This window comes from Dromiciops gliroides, chromosome 4 (assembly GCF_019393635.1).
Source record: "Dromiciops gliroides isolate mDroGli1 chromosome 4, mDroGli1.pri, whole genome shotgun sequence".
In the NCBI taxonomy this organism is placed as follows: Eukaryota; Metazoa; Chordata; class Mammalia; order Microbiotheria; family Microbiotheriidae; genus Dromiciops; species Dromiciops gliroides.
Genome location: NC_057864.1, coordinates 440,415,448 through 440,440,031, shown reverse-complemented (window position 1 = coordinate 440,440,031; position 24,584 = coordinate 440,415,448). Strand labels below are relative to the sequence as shown.

Below are 24,584 nucleotides of genomic sequence, written 5' to 3'. Positions count from 1 at the left end.
CAAATACAAACTAGTTAAAAACAAAGGAGTTTGGGGGCAGCTAGGTGGTGCTGTGGATATAGCACTGGCCCTGGATTCAGGAGGACCTGAGTTCAAATTCAGCCTCAGATACTTGACACTTACTAGCTGTGTGACCTTGGGCAAGTCACAACTCTCATAGCCCTACCAAAAACGATGACAACAACAACAACAACACAAAAAACACCAAAGAAGTTTGCAAAAGAGGGCACTAGCATTTGGAGTAGGGGCAATCATGAAAATTTCTATGCAAAAGAGGGTACTTGAGCTTTGTCTTGAAGCAAGAAATTGTACCACATTGTTTATAACCCATACATCCTACTGCTAGGTAGACACTGGATACTTAAAAATGAGTATTGCTCAGAGAGCAATGGCCAAAGATGGCCAGTGGATGTGAACAGGATGAAATTCATAAATAAGGAACCACAAAGAACAGGCATAAAGGATGGCATCAAAGAAGTTTGTTGGGGGCACCTAGGTGGTGCAGTGGATAAAAGCACTGGCCCTGGATTCAGGAGGACCTGAGTTCAAATCTGACCTCAGACACTTGACACTTACTAGCTGTGTGACCCTGGGCAAGTCACTTAATCCCCACTGCCCTGCCCTGCCCAAAACAAAACAAAACAAAACAAAGAAGTCTATGATTGGAGGGGGAAAAAAGGGCTCGTGACTTGATAAAAGCAAAAGATGAGCAAGGGAGAGTGTGTGCACTCCACAGGTATCCTCATAATGCCAGAACAAACTGAGAAAGACACTTCAGTGCAGGAGGAGGACCTCTTGGGGCAAAACCTCCTGAGGCATCATGTTAGACTATGGAAGAGGGTTGCACAGGATGGGCTGGCAGGGCTCCATTCTGAATGGAATTGCTGAAGGGACTATCCACGATCATCAAAGATCTGTTGGAGGACATACCTGAGAAGTACTGAAGTTGAATGTACTCTCAGTTTTCAGACAAATACCTCCTATATCTTTATAACCTTTCACAGTTAAACATGTAGAAAAAGTTATCTAATGCTTGTTGCCTCCACTTCTCTCATTTCGCAACATCTTGCAATCTGGTTTCTGACTTCCCTTAATTGAAACTACTCTCTCCAAAGTTATTAGAGATCTCCTATTTGCCACATCAGACTGCTTTTTCTCAGTCCTTATCCTTCCTGACCTCTCTGTGCAGTGTTTTACATAATGTTAGCCACCCTGTCCTCTTGCATACTACTTCTCTTGGCTGTTCGCTAACCACTTTTTTTCTCTTTTACTCCATCCATATTGCACTGTGGATTTACAAGTCAAAACTTTATTCTTAGTTCCCTTCTCTTTATATTTCATCTCAGTGACCTCATCAGTTCCCATAGGTTCAATAATCATCTCTGCAGATGTTTCACAGACCTGTATGTTCATCCATATTCTCTCTCCAGTCCTATACCATCAACTGCCTAATGGATACTTTGAACTGAAACATCTCACAGGCATCATAAACTCAATCTTCTTTTCTCTTTCTGAACATCATCAACACTACAGCAAACATTTATATAAGCACCTCATTTGGTCTTCACAAGAACTCTGGGAGGTAGGTATTATTATTGTTATTTTACAGTTGAGGAAACTAAGGCAGGCAGAAGTGGAGTGACTTGCCCAGGGTCACACAGCTAGCGTGAAGTCATATTGGAATTCAGGTTTTCCAACCTCCACGTCCAGCACTTTATCCATGGCACCACCTTAAAGCCTCATTTTTATTATCATTATTCCATTCTTTCCACTTCCATGATAATAACCGTAGTTAAGATGATTCTCACTTTTAACCAGGACTACTGAAATGGAGCCTCCTGACTGTTAGTTCTGCCCTAAATTTCTCATCTCTAATACATGGCTTCAAAAGTGACATTCCTGAAATACACATCCTGGTTATGTTACTCCCCTGATCAATAAACTTTAGGGGCTCCTTACTATCACTAGGACTAAATCCAAACTTTTGTTTAGCATGACTCCAAACTGACCCTTTTAAACTTCTTTTACATTAATTCCTCATGAGCACTCTTTCAGCTTTCCTATTTTCTAGTCTCTCTCTTCCATCTCCTGTCCCTTCACCTTAACTCTTAGAATCCCTAGTTTAATACAAAGCTCAGCCCAAATGCCCCTTCCAATGTAAGGCCTTTCCTCATCTCCCAGCGACTCATGCTTCCTTCTCCTAAAATTACTATGCATTTTTTATATTCTCATAGTTGTACAGGTTGGCTATCCCAGAAGAATGAAGGCAGGGGCTATTTCATTTTCTCTTTGTGCCCTCAGGGCCCAGCATGATGCCTGGCACATATGAGATGCTTAATAAGTGCTTGCTTGACATCAAAGGCAAGATCACAGGACTATAGATTTAGAGATAGAAGGGATCTTAAAGGCCATTTACACCAACCCCCTCAATTAACCAAAAAAAATGTCTGCATGATCATTTGTTGAAAAGTATAGTGTAACTGACCACACACACACACACACTCTCGCGCGTGCGCACCACCAGGTAAAAATGCTTTGAAATTACCTGGGATGTAGAGTTAATTACGACTAAATTCAAGGCATCAATGAATTAAACTAACATGCTGCCAAAGCTCCTCTAAAAACGTATGGGTCCTTTAGTAAAGTACAGAACAATACTGCCATCTGTACCTTTACCATGACTTTGTTTTGCCAGAAAAGAACAGGCTGGGTGTCCCACGAACACCTTAAACTCAACATGTCCAAAACTGAACTCATTAATTCCCCTCCTCCAATCTTCCCCTCTTAACTTACTTATTAGCCATGTAAGCTTGCAGCCAAAGACGACGACTCATTCTCTCACCCCTGCCTCTCCATATCTAATCTGTTGCCAAGTACTACTGATTTTTACCTTTCTGATCTTTCTCACATATGTTCTCTCTCCTCTCCTGACTGCCACCATCCTGGTACAAGCTCATGTCACTTTGAGCCTGGACTACTGCAAAAGCCTGCTGGTTTGTCCCTGTCATATCACTCCTTCAGTCCCATTATGCAAGTAATCTTAAAAAACCAGTAGGTAAGACTAAGTTATTGCTTCCCAATACCCTTACCCTCTGGCCCCCTCCATAAATTTCTATTGCCTGCAGGATCAAATATAAAATCTTCTGGCTATTAAAGTCATCCAAACCTGGCCTGTTCCTACCTTTTTTAGCCCTTTTGTATTTACTTCCCCCTCTCCATGAACAACATGATCCAGGCACACTGGCCTCCTTTGCTATTCCTTGAACAAGAAAACTGTCTCCATGCATTTCCACTGGTTAGCCCCCATGCCTGGAATGCCCCCCACCCTCAAGTCTCAAGTTAAAATCCCACCTTTTGCAAGGTTTTCCTGGTTTCCCTTAATGCTAGTTCCTTTCCTCTGAAGTGGTCTCCAATTCACTTTATAGATATATATCTTGCTTGTACATAGTTCTTTACGTGCTGTCCCACCTATTAAAATGTGAGCTCCCTTGAAATGTCACTGTTTTTTGCTTTTCTTTGTATTCCTATCACTTACTAATTTTTAAATTTGTAAGCTTGCTCAATTTACATTGTAACTTTGTTTTACTTTTAAAAAAGAGGTGCTACTGGGGCAGCTAGGTGGCATAGTGGATAGAACACTGGCCCTGGAGTTAGGAGGACCTGAGTTCAAATCCAGCCTTAGACACTTAACACTTACTGGCTGTGTGACCCTGGGCAAGTCACTTAACCCCAATTGCCTAGCCAAAAAAAAAGTTAAAAAAACAAACAAACAAAAAACAAACACACACAAACCAAAAAAAGAGGTGCTACCTAAAGATAGTCACCATTTCCCAAAAAGGAGATCCAGCTCAGAGTCTAAAGTAAAAAGGGATTCCCTGGAGATGATGAAGTGCTCCAGATGGTCCTATTCCAGGATAATAATAGTTAACATTTATATAGTGTTTTAACACTTGTAAAGTGTTTTACATAAATTGCCTCACTTAATCCTAACAACAATCCTTTGAAATAAGTACAATTATCCTTATTTATAGATGAGGAAATGGGCCAAAAGAAATCAAATGACTTGCCCGCAGTCACACTATAGCTGAGGCTGAGTCTGAATTCACATCTTCTTAACTCCAATTTCAGGGCTCTATTTCGTACACTATAAATCCTCCAAAATAAAATCATGCTGGTAGGACTAGGCCTTAGAATATTCTAGATGAGTTTCATTGCCTGTTGTGTTTGATGAACCATTGATACAGGAAAAGCCAAGTGTTTGAAAACGGTCTAATGACCAGATCAAGCATATCCACTACTATTCTCTCTTAGACAAATGATTCTTTTGTAAATGGATGAATTAAGCCCAGAGTTAAATAGGAGGAAAGGTTCAACTGCCTTTAAGAAACTGTAATGCACCTTTAATGACATCAAACTTCTTCCTGAAACAAAGGTCCACCTTTATAGAACGATAACTTGAGATTTATTGGTGATGGGGTATGGCTATGAATCATGGAACATTACAGTCTCAAAGAATTAAAAATGAGTATTATACAGAAGGCAATGGAGAAATGTATGGTGGCTATAAAACTGTGATGTTCAACTAAAGGAACAATGAAGAACTGGAGTAAAGAATATTATTTTTTTTTAAAAGCCTGGTCACATGACAAAGTCAAGGGGAAATCAATGGATTAATTCCTACAGTCCAATGATATCCTTGGATGTCAGGATACTAGGTGGAATCCTTGGGGTGAATTTATAGTGGAACATGGACATGGGTTTTGAAGGCTGAAGTGGTATGGATAAGCTGTGACCTTACATTCTTAGAAGGAACATCCACATTGATGAGATCAGAAAGTCATGAATAATATTATTATATACAGTAACAACATTTTTCAAAGTCAGATTACTTTTCTGATCTTCCAGGATACTCAATGGAAATATAGAGAACTCCACCAAAAATTTACATTACAATATATTTTGTTGGCATTCATCTTTTATATGTCAAAGGTGAGAAAACCATGTGGGGTATACAACCATTTATTTTGACCTGACTGCATCAAAACTAAAAGCATCAGAAGCTTTGAAAGAGGTTTTTAAACTTTTTTTTTATTATCTAAATTTCAAAGCAGTACACTGAAAATTGACAGCTATCTTGGAGGCTGTACAAAAATTCCAATGGTTAGAACAGAGAAGAATTAGCTAAGGCAGTCAGAAGCGTATTTAATTTTTGGCTGGTCAGTCATTATTTTCAAACTTAAAAGTTGTCTCCTTTATGTTGTACATTTCTATCAAGAAATGAATTAAAAATAGTGAAAATAGGCAATTTGGTAGACAGTCTATAAATCTGCCTAATTCAAGCATTCTAATTACAGTTATTTGTCATTTTACCCTATAATACAGAATATCTGGAACTAAGCCACTATGTTCATTCTCACATCAGTGAAACCAGAAGTGATACCTTACTGTTTTAAAAAATTGATTAAAAAAAAAAATCACCCTGAATGACTGGAACCATCCTTTGTAACAAAGTCTAGTTAAATAAATAAAATAAAACCAACATACAGGCCGTGTCTGAAAACCTATGCCCTATTCTGCATCTTGTCTAGCACGCCTGCCAAGAGAAGGTATGTTTTGTTATTAGTCCTATGAAATCAACAATGACATTTTCTTTTACATTATTGTAGTTGCATGAATTGTTCTCATTCAGCTTACTTTATTCTTCATCCATTCACATACATCTTGCCAAGTTTTCCTGAACTTTTCACGTTCTTAATTTCTTATAGTACCATAATTATTTTCAGATCCTACAATTTGTTAAGACACTAGTCAAGCATTTACTTTGCTTCCACTTCTTTATTACCACAAAAAATGATGCTATTTATATTTTTGTATATATGGTACTTTTCCCTTTGTCTCTGACCTTCCTTGAGTATAAGTTCTGTGGTAGTACATCTGGATCAAAGAGTACATAGAATTTAGTGATTTTTCTGGTATAGTTTCACAGTATGTTTTCCAAAACGGATAGAACAATTCATAGCACCATTATCAGTGCAATACTTATCATTTTTGTCTTGTCATATTGTGACTATGACTGTTTTAAAACTTCAAAGTTGTTTAAATTTCACTTATGAATAGTGATTTGGTGCATTTTTTTTCGTATAGCTGATAGTTTATCTTTTCTTTTGAAAAATGCTTGCTAATACATTTTGACATTTTATGTACTGAAGAATTTTTCTGTCTTAGGACTAAGACTAGAAGCATTTTTGCAAATTTCTGCACTTTCAGCTTCCTGGTTTGTTTGAAAAGATCATGACCATTTCAGGTAAAAATGTAGAACTTGAAAGAACCCACTTCCTCTTTGCTAAAGTCATAAAAACTTCAGCAGTTACAGCTCAGAGACTCACTGGTTTAATTAGGTTTTTTTGGATAAATGCATATAAGGTAAGGAGAAGCTCCTATCAACCAGTAAATCTCAAGTTAAAACTCCTTTGGAAAATATTCTTAGCACTTATTTCAGAAAAATCAAATGATGTCAAGACTAAAAGTAATAATAAAAATATACTTGGTATTATCATGTTGTCATTACAAAAACCAATTCTTAGTTTGACTGAAGCGTGTTTTTATCTTTTTCTTTTTTAATCTGATATAAGGGAAGGTTTACTTGTGGGGGAGGCAGAGAGGGAAATCTCTGAAAATAAATGTGATGTCAAAACAAAATAATAAAATAAATTCTCTACTCTTTAAAAAAAACCCAGCCTGCCCTCTTAAACTTTCTCCATTTATGATCTACAAACCAAATGTAGGTAAGGTTGTAATTCAAAAGATGAAACAGATGAGAAAACTCAGATTCTCCTGCAAAGAAAAACTGGAAAACAAATCAAGGGCTCAAAAATTTTAGTTTGTTTTTTTAAAACCAGTTTTAATAATGTTACAATTGTAAACATGACAGAAGACTAAAGTCTATTCACAGAATATTCATTTTTATCAACTTTAAGATATTCATAACCATAAACAATAATCGAATATTTTCTCAATTTCCATTTCACTGGACTCAGAATATAGTTAAAAATGGAAAGAATGTTAAAAGGAGTACGACTGATGACAGGCAATAGGTACACTGAGCTATATATCAGGACCATGTTGACTCTTCTGTGGAAAGAATTATAGCACATTCTAATTGAACAAAACTTTAAAAAATTCTTAGTAATGATTTACAGTGAGCCTGGTGCATAGTAGCATTTAACAAATACTTGCTGACTGCTGACTGACAGCATAGGGCCACAAAATTAGGTGAGACAGGTATAACTCTCACTTAACAGATGAGGAAAGTAAGAAACTCAGATATTTGCTGAAGATCACATAGCTATAATAGCTGTAGTTAGCATTTACATAGCACTTTAAGGTTTGCAAAGTGCTTTGCAAGTATTATCTCGTTTTAATCTCACAACAACCTCAGGAGAGAGATGCTATTATTATCCCCATATTACAGATGAGGAAACTGAGGGAAAAAGAGGTTAAAGGGATTGCCAAGGCTCACACAACTATGAAATGTCCAAGGCTGGATATGAACTCAGGTCTTCCTGACTCTGGGTCCAGTGTTCTATCCAATAAGCCACCATTGGGTCATTTGACTCCAAGACTGATTCTTTCCAATACGTAGTGCTGCACTACAGGCAAGCGTTCTTTATAACAAAATTATTTTCATATCCCATAAAAAGAATGCTTTATCTGGTTAAAGTATGTCCTGTAATATTTCCCTCTGGTCAATGAAGTGAATTTATTGTAAATAGTTTTTTATTGGAAAGCAAATCCCAGCTCTAAGAACAAGCAGCTGTGGGTAAGTCACTTAATCTTTCTGAGCTTCAGTTCTCTCCTGTGTAAAATTGAGAATGAGAGTTGACATTCAGTAATGCCTACTATGGGACAAGCTAGCTGTGTGTTAGGCAATGGTGAGATATTAAACTCTATTGTGGAATTTGTAATTAATACAAAGTTAGGAGCAATTGTTAACACGATGAATGGCAAAGTCAAAATCCAAAAAGATTCTGACAGATTAAAATACTGGGTTGAACCTAACAATATTTGGGGTAAATGCAAAATATTGAACTTGAATTCAATAAATCAACTTTACAAATACAAGATGAGGGAGGCATTGATAGAAGCCAGTTCCTGTGAAAAAAAGATCTGAAGGTTTTATAAGACTTCAGACTCAATAAGAAACAAAGGAATGATATGGCAGACAAACTAATAGAACTTAAAGGGCTTTAAGAAACAGCTGTCCAGGACTAGGGAGGTGATAGGTCAATCACCCTCTGGCTTGGTCAGACACAGACACACATATTTAAGCCTTAATAAGGCCTTTTACAAACATCTTCTGTGACCATACAACAATCATGTGAGGTAAATTCTATGGATTTATCATCATTTTACATGCTATCTTAGGATAGGTTGATAGAACTGTGAATATTTCTTTAGCTTAAAGAAAACTATGGGGAGAAGTAAAGAGACATGGTTGTTGTCTCCAAGCATTTGAAGGGTATCACCTAAAAGAGAAATGGCACTTGTTCAGTTTGGCCCCAGTAGGCAGAGGAACAATTTGGGGAAATTACAAAGAAGTAAATTTAGTCTTCATGTAAGGAAAAATTTCCTAATAATTAAAGCTATCCTAAAGTGAAATGGGATAATGACAAGTTACCCATTTACTGGTATACTGTAGAAGGGATTCTGCTCAGGTATGAGTTGGATTAATTGGCCTCTGAGGATCCTTCCAACTCTTGAGACTGTGATATTTTGTCAACTTAAATTTCATGAATAACCATTAATTAATTTAAACATCTGTCACCCTATTTATATAATAATCCTATATAACAAATGATTTCTCTGGTTGATGTCCTTATAAACCGTTCTCTATTAAAAAGAAATAACAGATGGTGTACTGTTATGTATAGAATCTCCAAAGGCATTTTAATATGCTCTTATCTAAGGATTTCCCCTAAATTATGTCTTAGACTCTCAATCCATTTTTAATTAAAAGGACATACCATATCCCTTGTCCAGCACTCTCTAGTACATAGCAGCTGATTAACAAATGCTTGTTAAATTACCAGACTTACCCAATAGGACAGAGCAGCAAAATCCTAAACCACAGAATATGTTTTGTGTACAACAGAATCCATGAATACCCCAATCCTTTTGCTGCACAGAAATTCTGTTGTAATTCTTTCTTCATAAAATTAAGTTGGCCATTGTATGGGGACTGGAAAAATTGTTACTAATGACTTGCTCTTTAACTTATCAACACTAATAAGAACCAATTTTCAAATGAGAAAAATCTTAGTGCTTAAAGAGCAGTTAAAGATTTAAGTCTTTAGCATCAATTCAACTACTACTACTGAAAAATGTGGAAGTCCATCCAATGGAACCAAACCTAGGAAAACAGGTCCTGCTTTTTGATCTTTTACATTTTTGATACCTATCTATATTTAATGAGCCACCACAGCGCGTGTGTGGACTACTACAGAAACTATCTCAAGGTGCAGACCAGTAAGTCAGAAAGCTACCAGGAACTGAGGCATTCTAGGGAAAAGGTCTCATCCCGCCCACCCAGTAACGTGGTCTTGCTGCCTATTTACATTTCTCAACACTTTCACGAGTGACATATTCGGTTCATTTCACCAGCTGAATCAAGGGGGACAGGGCACCAAGAGATGGAAAGTGTCCTTCCCTGACTCGGCCGACAGAGAGATAACCGATGATTCCGTCCGCGCGCTGTACACTTTTTATTGGCTCCTCAAACTTACTAGATGTTAACAAGAATGGCAAAAAGACCTAAAATGATCCGCTCTACGCCTTAAAAAAAAAAAAAAAAAGATGCTCGGGAGCTCCATCCCCAGCGCCCGGAGCCCGGCTCCCAGGGAAGGGGGGGCCTGGTCAGGGCTCCCTGAGGGCAGGCACTCTGAGCCTCGCCCAGTCGAGGAGGAGTCCCGACAGGCTCAGTCCTTCCTGAGATGGGAGGGGCGGAAAAAAAAGAAGGAAAATAAATAAATAAAAGAGGCCACCCTGACCAGGAAGTGACTCGCCCAGCAAAAGCCCCTGTCACGCCTAGAACTTCGGGAGTGGAGCAGGGTAAAGGGGAGGTGAGAAAACGGGAAAAGGAGGAGTGGGAAAAAGAAGTGTCATATCACGACTTGTCGCGACTTCCTCCCTCCCCCCCTAAATTTTAAAAAGAAGCCCACGGACGGCATTCAGCAGGGGAGACCGCCCCCCTTCCCCGGCCCTCTGAGGCCGGCAGGGAGGGGCAGCGACTCGTACCCGGCTGGGAAGAAGCGGGCGGAGGAATGGGGAACTGGGGCCCCCGAGAAGCGGCGGGGAGCCCCCGGGGTAGAAGCCAGACAAGGTGCGCGCCCCGAGTGCAGCACGCCCCGAGTGTCCTGCCTCCTCAGGCCTTTCTTTCTGGGGGCCCCTATCAAGGCCCGGAACCAGCCGGGTCGAACCCCCATCCTAGCGAGTCTCCAGAGAGAGGCGGGGGGGAGAGGGGCGGTCCGGTCCCTACCTTCTCCTCATCCGACACCCGATCCTCGAAGTCGGCCATCTTGGGCTGCTCTGGACCAGCCCGGCAGCTCGCGCGAAGCAGGCCGGGAAGGAAGCGGGATGACTGAAGCCGACGTAGGGGGTGGGGAGCCTTCCGGAAACTCCGTCCTCTGCTGCGCCATGTTCGTCAAGGGCACTAAGCGGAAGAGCCCCCGAAAGCCATATTTGTTTCGGGTGGTCCCCAGGTCATTCATTTTCTGCTTCTGACATAGACTGGTTTAGACGGGCCCTTGCCCTTCTCTTAGTGGTACAGAGGCGCCAAATCTTGGGTCAGCTGACTGGAAACGACCTGGGTGCGGCTCCCCCCCGGTGCCCGGGGCTCAGGATAAGCATCCGGGCTCAAAGGCCGGCTTACTCCACCGCTCCTACGTCCCCTAAGGGAAGGGGATGGGGTGGGGAGTACACATGGGGAGTCAATAGCAGCAAAGCTCCTGCTTATAACAATCAGCTCTCCAGAATGGGACGCGAATTTCAGTTAGCTCCACGTAGTGACAGTAACCTAGACGCTTCTTCCCTCTCCCCCTCCGCTAGGACCCCCTGCCGGAAGGGAGGGCTCATCTCGTCTTCCCCCGGTTCCCTAGGGTGCGCTCATCACTGCCCGCTCTGCCTTCAGGTCCGCCACAATCCCAGGATTCCCGCCACCGCCTCCGCCTCCTCTTTCCCCAGCGTCCGCTGGACCTGCAAGATGGCGGACGGCGGCGGCGAAGCGGCAGCCTCAGGGGCGCCCACTCCTCCCCCTCCGGAGGGCAGCGGCTCGTGCGCGGGCTGGGCCCAGCGCTTGCGGGCCGGGCTGGCGGGGGCCGGCCTCTCGCTGTGGGTCGTGGCCGGCCTGGGGCTGCTCTACGTTTTGAGGGCGCCCTTGAGGCTGTGTGAGAACCTGGCAGCGGGTGAGAGGCCGCGGCCGCCCCGAGGCGGAGGGCGCCGGGGGAGGAGGGTGGGCTGGGGCAGGCGGGCGGGCGCGGGGCCCCTGGGTCCGGGGGCGGAGGAGATAAGGGGAGGGGGAGGGGAGGAGGGAGGGGGGAAGCACCCTTCCATCCTCTCCCCCCCCCCCAGGCCTGCAGCTGATTGTCAAACTAGAGCCGGGGCAGAGCCGGCGCCGGCTCCTCCTCCATCGCTCCCTCCCTCCCTCCGCTCTCCAAGGAAAGCCCTGGGAGGCGGTCCCCAACAGCTACCGACGGGCCACGGCTGCCCTCGTCCCTTTCGGGTCCCGGCACCCCATTTCACAGATGAGGACACAGCCCCCTAGCACATTGCCTGGCCTAAATGCATATAGACGGATATTGGGCAGAAGCGATTTTTTTGGTGTTCTTTGACTTTATCGCCCCAGCACCCAGCGTGGAACCTTGCACCTAGGAGAAGCTTCATAAATACGAACTATTTCAAAAGATCTCTGTGCAGGTTTAAACTTTAATCCATGTTAAAGCTTCAGTTTAAGATAGGAAAGCCGAAAACATTAGAAACAGCCTGCATTTATTGTATTGCGTCTCTGGCTAGATGGGGGAAGGGAGTGAAGCCTGTGTGTCACACCTGTTCTCTTTTTAAAATAATTTTTTTTATATAATCAGCAAAAAAATCTGACATCTCTCCCTCCCCTAGATGGGAATGGGGGACTTGAAGGACTGATGTCACGCCAGTTCTTAAAAGATTTCCTAAAGGGGAGTCTCCATAAACAAGAAGTGCCAGACTGGCGATGCTCCCGAGTGGTGAATTAGATTAAAATATTGGGATATTTAATAAAGTAGAAAAAGATACAATAAAACATACATAACATCACATTTTAGTTTTTGTTTTTTGGTGGGGCAATGAGGGTTAAGTGACTTGCCCAGGGTCACACAGCTAGTGTTAAGTGTCTACTAAGGTCCGATTTGAACTCAGATCCTCTTGAATCCAGGACCGGTGTTTTAACCACTGCGCCACCTAGCTACCCCCTTTGGGTTTTTTTTTGTTTTTTGGGGTTTTTTTTGGAGGGCCAATTTTAGAACTAAATAGATTGGTAGTTCCCCAGAATCCTTATCTATGGATTAGGACTCCCTTCTTCTCTATTTGAATTTAACTCCTCTGCCACAATCTAACCAAGATAGTGATTTTTGGTTTTGATAGCATGTATGGTCAAGAAGTTAATTCAGTAGGTAAATAATGAAATCCTGCTCTGCGTAAAGGTAGCTGAGTGCAGTAGAAAGCACATTGAATTTATAGTTTGAGAGTCAGGGTTTGAATACCTACTAACTCAGTGACGTTGAACACTCATTTCATTTCTTTGGCCTAATTTTTCTCATCTATACGTTGGGGGGGGGGGATGTCACACTTTTTAGCTCCAAATCCTTTGATTCTTGCCTAGTAAGGAACTATTTTGAAAATGCTCAGAGAGCAGACAAAATTTAGGGACAACTGGACTTCACTCCTGCCTATGAAACAAATCCTGGAAAAATCATTCAACTGCTCAGTGCCCTGAGGAACTCTCTACTCTTTAAAACTAAGTTGTTGAGCAACTGGTTACCAGTCTTTTTTTGGCAGGGGAAATTAACTCACCAGTAATTTCCTATATTGATTAAATCACAGGCTTGGACCAAGGCACTGTGACCAATATAAAGAAGAGTAAGACCTGTTCTTGGCCTTTATGGATAGGACATAATCTGTAATAATAAAGCATAAATTATAATACAAGGTAGAAAATGAAAATGACAAGAAGATATCGGTGAACTGGGCTTGAGTTGAAGTGGAGGAGGGAGAACACTCCACACAGGGAATCTTAGAAGCAAGACAGGTGGAAAATTCAAGACTGAAGTTGAGGAATAACAAAGACTCCTTCCTGCTGCCCAAGAAGTTGTCTTCCTGAGTTTCCTGCCTAGTCTTTATTATTCTCTGTTCTGAGAGGTAGTGTGATATAGTTCAAGAAATAAGCAGAACCACATACATGAGTCCAACAAACATTGTTCTGAAGTATAACCAGAGAACAAAGTCAAGTCACTTGCCTTCAAAGTTGATTGAACTTAGTGTTACCAATTCACTTTGTTGGACTCATACACTTAGTGTTTGCAGTATTCTTTGGTGACAAATATTTCTACCCCTCATTTTATTTTAACGGTTCACACTCCATTTTTCATATCATATTTAACCTTTAATTTAAAAAAAATTTCTTCTTAAAGTTTAGAGTCCTTAAGAAAAGCAGTTTCCTGAAGTAAATGTTTAGTCCATTATTTGGAGTGTGAGGACAGAACAGAAGTCAAAATCATTCTCAGAGCTCTTTCTGTTACATTTATTATTGAGTTATTTTGATTCTCTAAACAGTAGCCCAAAAAGACTTTCTCAGAATGAATGGTTCCTGATTCATGCCCTCCATATTCTAGGTCAAATTTCAAGCATTCTCTTTTGAAAAAGAAGTCTTTACCTCAGCAAAACAATTAAGGAGTGACTGTGTCTCTAGTAAAACATCTGAGGGAAGTTTAGTTAGGTCTCTATCCACTTAGAAAAAGTAAATATAATTGAATATGACTAAGAGGTTTTTGGTTTCCTTCACAAACACAAACACTTTCCTGATTTGTAATGCTTCTTGGAATTTCACAAATTAGTGACATAAAATTCTAAGAAGATTAGATTTTAATTCTGCATAAGAAGTAATAACAAAATGGAAGTTATTGGTTTCAAGTAATATTTTTGGAATTTGCATCTTTTTCTTAATGAGATTTATCTGCATTAATGACTCTTATCCATATGTATATTTGTGTTTTCATCCTCATCAAGTATCTCAGAATTTGAATTTTTCAGTTGGACATTATTTTCTCTTTGCAGTGACAGCATTTTTAAATTCTTTGACTCCAAAATTCTATGTGGCACTAACCGGGACATCATCTCTAATATCTGGTCTAATATTTGTAAGTAGTTTATATATATTTTTTTCATTCCTGTTGTGCATTCATTAGTGCAAATCTTGAAAAACAGATGATGGCAAAGTAAATTGTGAATGTGTAAAAGTCTGAAAAGGCAGGAGGGCAGCATGCTTATGTAGTGAACTCTTATGTTCTTATTTCTCCTCTCTAGGTGGTGCTCTCCAGCTGTAGTCGAAATAATGGCTCATGATTAGCTGTAACAGATGTTTCACAGTAACTGTAGTGTACTGACCATTGAATTAAAGTGAAAATCTGGTCATAAGAAATGGATTACTTTGATTCATTTTTGTGCATTATCAAGGAATCCAGGGTAAAAGCTAAGTCTGAAATGTCTCAAAATGAAATTATTCGTAAATCTTTTTTATAGTTAAACATATTCTAGGCAAGCATAAAATATATGTAAAGGTAATACCTGAAACCAATGAGGTTTTTTTCCAATGAGTTTTTAATGTGCAAAAAAAATGGAAATTTAAATAAACTTTCCATGGTAGCTTTAAATAAAAACACGAGCTTTATTCAAAGTTAAACCTATTTTGTTCTAATTCTAGGTATGCATGAAATACAGTTAAAGGTTGTTCCTAAAACCAATGAGTTTTTAAACATGCAAAAGAGGGGAAGATTCAAGTAAAGTTTCTATGGTATCTTAAACTCTCATTCTACATTTTGTAAATTCATTATATAAGACCATGTATTTCATAATTCTTTGTATTTACATATTTTGAGCTAGGTTATGAAAAAATATAATACTATAACACCAGTGTAGTAATTAAAAAGCAGTGGGAGCCAACATTTTATAATGTAGTTGTAGCAAAAAAAATCATCTGTAGTTCGTTTGGTGAAGGACAATTTGTTTTTCCTGACTTTGAAGCAATCATATTTTAGCTTTTGTGTCTCATGAGCAATTTTTACTTGTGAAATGTTCTCTGTTTTAAAGAAGTTTCTTCCCACTTCTTAAGAAGACACTAAACCGGGACCACATCCAGTGATGATTAACTCCCTGTTGTCTTGGTGGGAATAGAGGTAGAATCAAGCCATTTCAGGTCAAGCATGAAACAGTTCTAGTATGGTAGTAGAAAGGGAGCCAACCTGAGTCCCAGCTCTGTACACAGTCTTGCTGCTGGTAGTTTATCAACTAGTAGAAGAGATGATACATAAAGACAAAGAAATGTGTTACAAGGTGTAATAAAGAAAAGTACTGATAAAATGGAGGAAGAAAAGATCACTTTAGGGCTGTGGGAAGGAATTCTGAAAGGTTTCATGGGGAGATGACACCTGAGCTGGGCCTAGAAAGAAGAATTTTAAACAGGTGAAGAAGATGAGAAAATGTATTCCAGGCATGGGGGACAATCGAAGCAAAGGTGTGAATGAATGCAAAGAAAACAGTATGAGGTTGGGGAATAGCTAGGACTATTTGGTTGAAGTATGGTATGTGGAGCAGGTTGAAACTAGATTGAATTTTATTTCCTAAGCACTGGGAAGCCACTGAATATTTTTGGACAGCAGTGTTTTGGACAGAAGATTTATACATTAAGATGATTATTTTGACAGCTATGTGAAGAATGAAATGTAAGAGGAGAAAATTGGAAGACCATTTAGAAGATTATTTTAGTATTCTATGCAAGAGATGACTAGAACTTGAATGGTAGTCTAATAGAGAAGAAGGGATAGATATAGGAGAAGCTTTAGAGGTAGAACTGACAATATTTGCAGGTATTTGCATGTGGGTGGTGAGCAAGAAAGAGTGGTTGAAGATGATAGCAATTTTCTAGTCTGGGCTATCAGGATGATGGGAAGTTGTATTTCTTTATATGACTATGCTTGTAGTATGCTGAAAAATGACAGTTTAAATCTAGAATTTGTCTAACATTTGTCATAGTGCCTACTAAAGCAAAAAAAATTACTGACGTTTTGGAAGATTTTACTTTTTCAGGTGTGATCTGTGTACTTGATCTGTGTCATTCTATCAATAGTTTAAGAAATGGTTGTGATTTTGGTTGTGGATAGACCTTATTATTTAAATAAAAGAAAACATCACATTTAGCAGAAGAATGTCTTTTTAGTTGGTTGTGTGAAAGAAATTGATATAGCTGAGAGCCTCCTATAGTTGAATATCTGCCATCATGAAGTAGAAAACGGATCATTTGAAATGTAGATATATGGACTCTGTGGCAGGAGAGCAAAACAGTTCATAGAATATTGACCTTGAATTTAAGAAGACTTGACAATGACATTGATTGACTGTGTGACCCTAGTTAAGGTAATTTAACCTCGGTGTGCCTCCCTGGGATTTATCCATTAAGTTATAGGTCAGTTGCCATCTGAGTAGTGAAGGGAGTTCCCATACTTGGAGTTTCCCATGATAAATAGATCATGGATCCTTTGTACATTCATGTATATATAGAATAATAGATTTGGAGCTGAAAGACACCTGAGAAATCATCTAGTCCATCCTCCTTTTGTAGTTGAGGATTGAGGCCAAGAAAGTGGTGACTGGTCAGAAGTCTCAAAGTAGCAGAGCTGGGATTTAAATCTAGGAGCTCTAACTTTGACCCCATTCTGTTACACCATGGGGTTTGTGCATGCGTGTGTGTGTGTGTGTGTGTGTGTGTGTGTGTGTGTGTGTGTGAGAGAGAGAGAGAGAGAGAGAAAGAGACAGAGAGACAGAGAGAGAGACAGAGACAGAGACAGACAGACAGACACAGAATTAGTAGTTTGGTCATTTTCAGAATAAAGGGCACTTTAATGTTGGAGTATATAAAGCACTGTGATGACTTGCCTGCAGATTTTTGCTTTGGAATTATTTATTGCTTTTGCTATCCTACAGAAACAGAAAAGCTATGACTACTGTGTTTTATAAATGTTTAATGTGGAACTTCAACTGTTCTGAATTAAGATATGTTTAAAAATATCTCAACTGTTTCAAAATTATTTCATTCTTAGTCTGATCTTTATGTACTGCCAATAGTGCAATATAAAATAGGTGTTAGATTATTTAAAAGTTAAATTTTGAGGGATAAAATTAATACAACTCCTACTTTTATTGTCTTCGAAGTTTCATAGAATAATTATCCTCTGGATTAATCTGAGCTTGTCTAAAACCTGATGTTAACTCTTCTACCAAAGGAGATGGTTTTTTTTCTTTGTTTAATATATTTTATTGGGAGTTGCTGTATTTGGCTTTGTTTTTAGAACAAGAACGGATCTAAAATACTGACTTAAATTGGAATAACTTAAAAAAAAAAAAGGTCACTGACTTTTTGTGTGTGGTGACCAAACCTATCTTAAGTACTATTTTCTGTTTGTTACAGATATTTGAATGGTGGTACTTCCGGAAGTATGGTACATCATTTATTGAGCAAGTGTCTATAAGCCATTTGCGGCCACTTATTGGAGGGACAGAGAACAATGTTCCAGAGCCAGGTTCTCCTCCTGGTAGCAGGGAAGCTGATACCAATAGGCAGAATTTGTCAGGTGACTAATATGTCTAACTTAGCTTTTTTTTTAAAGTACAAAATAGGCAAGTATCTTTTTTTCTCACTTTATTTTTTCTTCTTTAATTTTCTTTTCTTTTTTATTTACTTTAAAAATTTTTTTCTAACATTTGTTTTTATAAGATTTTGAGTTCCAAATTTTTCTCTCTCCTTCCCTTGCGTTCCCTCTCCCTAAGACAGCAAGCAATCTGATATAGGTTATATATGTACAGTCACATTAAATTTATTTCCACATTAGTCATGTTGTGAAAGAAGAATCAGAACAAAAGGGAAAAACCTCAAGAAAAAAAAACAACAAAAGAAAAAGTAAAAATAATGTAGTTCAATCTGCATTCAGATTCCACAGTTCTTTTTCTGGATGTGGAGAGCATTTCCCATCATGAGTCCTTTGGAGATGTCTTGGATCATTGTATTGCTGAGAAAAGCAAAGTCTGTCACAGCTGATCATCACATAATGTTGCTGTTACTGTGTACAATGTTCTGGTTCTGCTCACTTCACTTATCATCAGTGTACTTAAGTCTTTCCAGGTTTTTCTGAAATTTGCCTGCTAGACATTTCTTACAGCACAATGGTATTCAATTATATTCATATACCACAATTTGTTCAGCCATTCCCCAATTAATGGGGCATTCCTTCATTTTCCAATTTTTTGCCACCACAAAGAAAGCTACTATAAATATTTTTGTTCATGTGGGTCCTTTTCCTTTTTTAATGATCTCCTGGGGATATAGACCTAGTAGTGGTGTTACTGGGTCAAAGGGTATGCACAGTTTTATAGCCCTTTGGGCATGGTTCCAAATTGCTCTCCAGAATGGTTGGATCAATTCACAACTCCACCAATAATGCATTATTGTTCCAGTTTTCCCACTTCTTCTCCAACATTTATGATTTTCCTTTTTTGTCATATTAGCCAATCTGATAGGTGTGAGTGGTACCTCAGAGTTGTTTTAACTTTCATTTCTCTAATTAATAGTGATTTAGAACATTTTTTCATATAGCAGTAGATAGCTTTGATTTCTTCATCTGAAAACTGCCTGTTCATATCCTTTGACCATTTCTCATTTGGGGAATGACTTGTGTTCTTATAAATTTGATTCAATTCTCTATATATTTTAGAAATGAGGCATTTATCAGAAACACTGGCTGTAAAAATTGTTTCTCAGCTTTTTGATTTCCTTCTAATCTTGGCTGCATTGCTTCTGTTTGTACAAAACCTTTTTAATTTAATGTAATCAAAATGACCCATTTTGCATTTCATAATATTCTCTATCTCTTGTTTGGTCATAAATTCTTCTCTTCATATAACTTAGAGGTAAACTATTCCTCTCCTAATTTGCCTATGGTATCACCCTTTATGTCTAAATCATGTACCCATTTTGACCTTATTTTGGTACGTGGTGTAAGATGTTGGTCTATACCTAGTTTCTGCCATACTATCTTCCAGTTTTCCCAGCAGTTTTTGTCAAATAGTAAGTTTTCATCCAAGAAGCTGGGGTCTTTGGGTTTATCAAACAGTAGATTACTATAGTCATTTACTATTGTGTCTCCTGTGCCTAACCTTTTCCACTGATCCCCCATTCTGTTTCTTAACCAGTACCAAATAGTTTTGATAACTGCTGTTTTATAGTATAGTTTTAGATTGGCTATGGCTAGCCCACCTTCTTGTGCATTTTTTTTCCATTAGTTCCTTTGATATTCTTGACCTTTTATTTTTCCAAATGAATGTTATTATTTTTTCTAGATCTACAAAATAATTGTTAGGTAGTTTGATTGGTATGGCACTGAATAAGTAAATTAATTTAGGTAGAATTGTCATTTTTATTATATTAGCTCAACCTATCCATGAGCAATTTATATTTTTCCAGTTATTTGGATCTGATTTTATTTGTGTTAAAAGTGTTTTGTAATTGTGTTCATATAGTTCTTGGGTTTGTCTTGGCAGGTAGAATCCCAAATATTTTATATTGTCTACAGTTATATTAAATTTTATTTTCAAATAAAGATCAGTCTTTTCTCCCTCCCACTTGCCTTTTCCCTATCTTGAGAAACCAAGTAAAATAAAACCCTTGTTACAAATATATATAGTTAAGCAAAACAAAATTTCTAATTGGCCGAGTTTGAATAAAATATCCCAATCTGCACTGAGTTCCACACCTCTCTGTCAGGAGGTGGACAGCCTACTTCATCACAAGTTCTCAGGATTTGTCATTGGTCAGTGTGTTGATCAGAGCTCCCAAGTTTTCTTTTTACATACACATAAATATACATATACAGGCATATATGTTTGTATAGTTTTGTTTATTGTAATCTACTGAGATCCTTTTATCCTCCTATGCCAAGCTCTCCCTCCCCCCATTTCGAACACAAGGAAAACAAAACCTATATTGACTTAGAAAGCCACAAATTAACATTATGTGTGTTATATTCTATTTTTATTTATTTTGTTAAACATTTCCCAGTTACATCTTATTCTGATTCTAGCGCTAGTGAGTTTAGTTGACTGTCTGATAAATTGTTTTGCCTGCCATTCAAGGCTCTTCAGGAACTGGCCTGCCTTCCCAACCTAACTTGCTGGTTATTCTTTGTCTCTAGCCAGATGGGATTATTCCAGCCTACACCCTACATGTTCCTTTTCTTTACCTTTTTCATAAATATTTACCCCTTAAAGCCTTATTCAGCCTTTAAGGCTCAACTGAAATAAGATTCTCTCCTTTGGACTTTTTTCCTGTTTTTTCCTAACAGGAAGGTTGCTCTCCCTTCACTGAACTTCTTGAATATTTTACCTGCTTTTTCATGGTCTAGGTATCTGTTTTCTTGTCTTATCTCTTCTACTAGAGTCTAAGATCTTTAGAGGTAGGGACCAAATTTTAATCATCTTTGTTTTCCCCACAGCACTTAGCACAGTAGAAAGTACTTGGTAAAAGTATATTGAATGAATGAGTTAATTGTTTCTCTCATGTTCAAGTATTGTCTCTTTAATTTTCATATGTAGTTTTGCTTTCAGAATTTTAAATATGTTTTCATTTTACTTTTCTAGAATGCAAGGTATGGCGAAACCCTTTAAATCTTTTCAGAGGAGCTGAATATAGAAGGTATTCTATTTTAATTTAATTTTAAATATATTAGTAATAATGATATTTAGTTTCTGATGAAAAATCCTATGGAAATACCACATGTTTTGTGAATATTAAAACTACAACTCTTCTGTGAAGTAGGTTAGCAGTTGTGTACCATTTGTGAATGAGACAAACTAGGGTATATTGAGGCAGTGTGATTTGCCTAAGGCTTAGCTTGTAGAAACATTATTATTACTGTTTTCTTCAGTTCATCCAGCCTTTGTTAAGTGCCTGCTACGTACAAAATGCTATGTTAGGTACCGAGAGTACAGAGACAAAATCCTACCCTTGAGATGTTTATATTCTGCTTAAATCCAATAAGCAGTTTTCCTTCAAAAACAATAAGAAGCAGTCCTTCAAAACAACTATTCTCTTCCAATATAATTTAGGAAATAGATAGTTTGACTCCCAGTTTTTACAGAAAGTGCTCAGAATTAATCAGAATAAAATAATATTTTAGGTTTCAGCATATTTTCCAATCACACTAAACTTCAGAATGAGAAGGGAGTTTACTCTGGTATTTCAGTGTGAATATAAATTTGTTATTATAGGACTCTACTTGTTCTTAGTTTAGTATGCTTTTCCTCTCATGCTTTGTTTTTTCCCTATACTGCTTTGTCTATTTCTTTCCTAATAATATTGGACATTTTATACTACATGGAAAATATATATTTTTAGTTTTGCTATCTGGCTATTACTCTTCAGTTTTGGTCATTATGGTATTTTATTTGACCATTTCAAGACTGAGAAGTGCCATGGATCAATTTGAGGCAAATTGAAATAATTTCTTAGTCAATGATAGCAATGTTTTTCATGAATCTCTTGATAACTCAGGGAATAGTTCTTTGAGGTATTATTTTTAAGAACTTTGATAAAGGAAGAAGGACCTAAACTAGTTGTAATTGTTGTCAGTAGTCAATAAACATTTATTGAGTCTACAATGTGGTAGGCACTGTGATAATATAATAATTTAGACTTCTATACCACTTTGGAATTTGCAAAACTTTCCTTAGACAACCTTGTGACATAGGTAGTGCAGGTAATATTATCCTCATTTTATAGATGAAGCTCAGAGAGCTTATACAATTTTGCTAGGATTATATAGTGAGCATCAGAGCTGGGATTCAAACTTGGGACTTCTGACATCATATCTAGAATTTTTCCACTCTATCCTATTGCCTGTTTCTAATTTCATTTTTTTTAAAAGATAAATCTATAAATTATTTTAGTAAATAATAAACTCAAAATAGTAATGCTTTCCAAAAGTAAAATTGACTTTGACACATTTTAGCGTTTAAAATAATTTCTGTTGAAGTTGGCAGACTCTCTGCTATAATAAATTTGAATGTTTTCTTCTGTTTTGGTAAAGATATACATGGGTGACGGGTAAGGAACCACTTACATACTATGACATGAACTTGTCGGCTCAGGATCATCAGACCTTTTTCACTTGTGATACTGATTCTCTACGTCCTTCAGATACAGGTACCTTTTTTATTTTCCTTCATAATATTAAAGGAAGTGGTGATTTTAGAAGTTATTTAAAGGTTTCTGTAGGTCTTCACAGTTATTGATTGTGGTATACTTGTGTAGTTGTATTAAAATTTTTTGTATAAGAAACTCAGATTGAGTTGAAACTTTCATTGGAATTGGGAACAGATTTAACATCCCTGTTAGTTTCCCTGAGAAAAAAGATACTACAGTACTTAATAAACTTTTAGATGGACTATATCGGTGACTTGATCATATATAGACAGCACAGTAGTTTGAAATAGAATATTATTATCTAAAATAATGTGTAATAGGTTAGGATAGAGGAAAATAGGGGGAGAGAGTTGGCCTGTACTTTGCCTAGTGAGTAAATTAGGAATGCAGAGTAATAGAAAAGCTCAGTGGTTCTCACAGAAGAGCTAAAAAGCATATATACTTTAAAAATAATGAGTTAGCATTTATATAGCACCTACTATGTGCTAGGTTTTGTGCTAAGCACTTAACAAGTATTATTTGATTCTCACAAGAACACTGAGGGTAGGTGTTATTATTATCCCCATTGTACAATTAAGGAAACAGAAATAAAAGTTAAATATTCGTCCAGGGTCATATAGATGGTCAGTGTGTGAGGATGGATTTGAATCAAGATTTCCTGACTCCAGGTTCAGTGCTTATCCATTGTTCCAACTAGCCGCCCTAAAATAAAGCTCTTAAAGAAAACAAGCAAAATTATACAGTCTAAAGATACAGATGGTGTGTCTTCATTGAAATGATGTTTGCCATAAAACATTTTTGCTGGGCTGAATATGTATGAACCCAAGGCAATTGGTGTACATAGTGGAAATTGTAAATAGAAACACAAGGTAGAAGAAATGCTTAAAGGCATATAGCTTCTAGCATTGTGGCATAATATAGATTCAACGTTCAATAAGCATTAACGAAGATATTACATTATGACTAAGCTGGATTTGTAGTAAGAATGCTGGTTCAGTATTAGGAAAACTATAAACATAATTCAATATATTAATAGCAAGAACAATAAAAGTCCTCTATTAATAGATGCAGAAATAGCTTTTGACAAGATACAGTACCCATTCCTGCTAAAAACATTAGAAAGCATAGGAAAAAATAATCTTTCCTTAATATAAGTAAGTGGTTTCTATCTAAAATCAAGAGCCAGGATTATCTGAAATAGGGGTAAACTAGAAGCCTTTTCAATAAAATCACTGATAAAGCAAGGTTGCCCATTATCACCACTACTGTTCAATATAGTGCTAGAAATTCTAGCTACAACAATGACAAGAAAAAGAAATTAGGGAATAATCAGAGGCAAAGAGGAAACAAAATTTTCTCTTTTTGCGGGTAACATGATGGTTTACTTAGAGAACCTTATCTTCAACTAAAAAGTTAGTTGAAACAATTAACTTGAACAGAGTTGTAGAATATAAAATAAATCTACACAGATCATCAGTATTTCTGTATATTACCAATAAAATCCAGAAAGGGAAGTTCCATTTAGAATAATTATAGGCAGTATAAAATACTTGGGAGTCCCCTTTCTAAAACACATGGGAACTATATGAACACAATTACAAAACACTCTGCACATTAGGGGCAGCTCGGTGGCAAAGTAGATAAAGCACCGGTCCTAGATACAGGAAGACCTGAGTTCAAATCTGGCCTCAGACACTTGATACTTACTAGCTGTGTGACCCTGGGCAAGTCACTTAACCCTCATTACCCACCCCACCCCCCCAAAAAAAACCTAAAAAACACCAAACAAAAAAACCCTAAACGCTCTGTACCAAAGACAAATTTAAATAATTGGGGAACTATTAATTGCTTATGGGTAGACCAATATGATAAAAATAACAGCACTCTCTAAATTAATTTACTTATTCAGTGCCATACAAAACTACCAATGGATTACTTTGTAGATCCAGAAAAAAATAATAAAATTCATCTGGAAGAATAAGAGGTCAAGAATATCAAGGGAATTAATGGGCCAAGCAATATCAGATCTCAA

At 37.9% G+C, this 24,584-nt stretch overlaps 2 protein-coding genes across 4 annotated transcripts in view; one reads left to right on the top strand and one right to left on the bottom strand.

Moving 5' to 3' along the window:
- The window catches only part of CAPZA1 (capping actin protein of muscle Z-line subunit alpha 1), a 44,957-nt gene extending 34,321 nt beyond the window's left edge, over positions 1–10,636 (bottom strand). The window contains exon 1 of the mRNA XM_044004303.1: positions 10,535–10,636. Within this exon, the coding sequence (XP_043860238.1) occupies positions 10,535–10,573 (39 nt within the window). The 5' untranslated portion in view covers positions 10,574–10,636. The remainder of the gene's footprint in view (positions 1–10,534) is intronic.
- Positions 10,637–11,233: 597 nt separating this feature from the next.
- ST7L (suppression of tumorigenicity 7 like) overlaps positions 11,234–24,584 on the top strand; it is a 67,922-nt gene continuing 54,571 nt past the window's right edge. For 2 of the 3 annotated variants that reach the window (XM_044001734.1, XM_044001735.1), the window contains exons 1-5: positions 11,234–11,459; positions 14,362–14,444; positions 17,768–17,930; positions 20,989–21,043; positions 22,437–22,552. In XM_044001734.1, coding sequence (XP_043857669.1) covers positions 11,258–11,459; positions 14,362–14,444; positions 17,768–17,930; positions 20,989–21,043; positions 22,437–22,552 — 619 coding nt within the window. In that variant the 5' untranslated portion in view covers positions 11,234–11,257. The remainder of the gene's footprint in view (positions 11,460–14,361; positions 14,445–17,767; positions 17,931–20,988; positions 21,044–22,436; positions 22,553–24,584) is intronic. The other variant, XM_044001733.1, reaches the window with a different exon arrangement.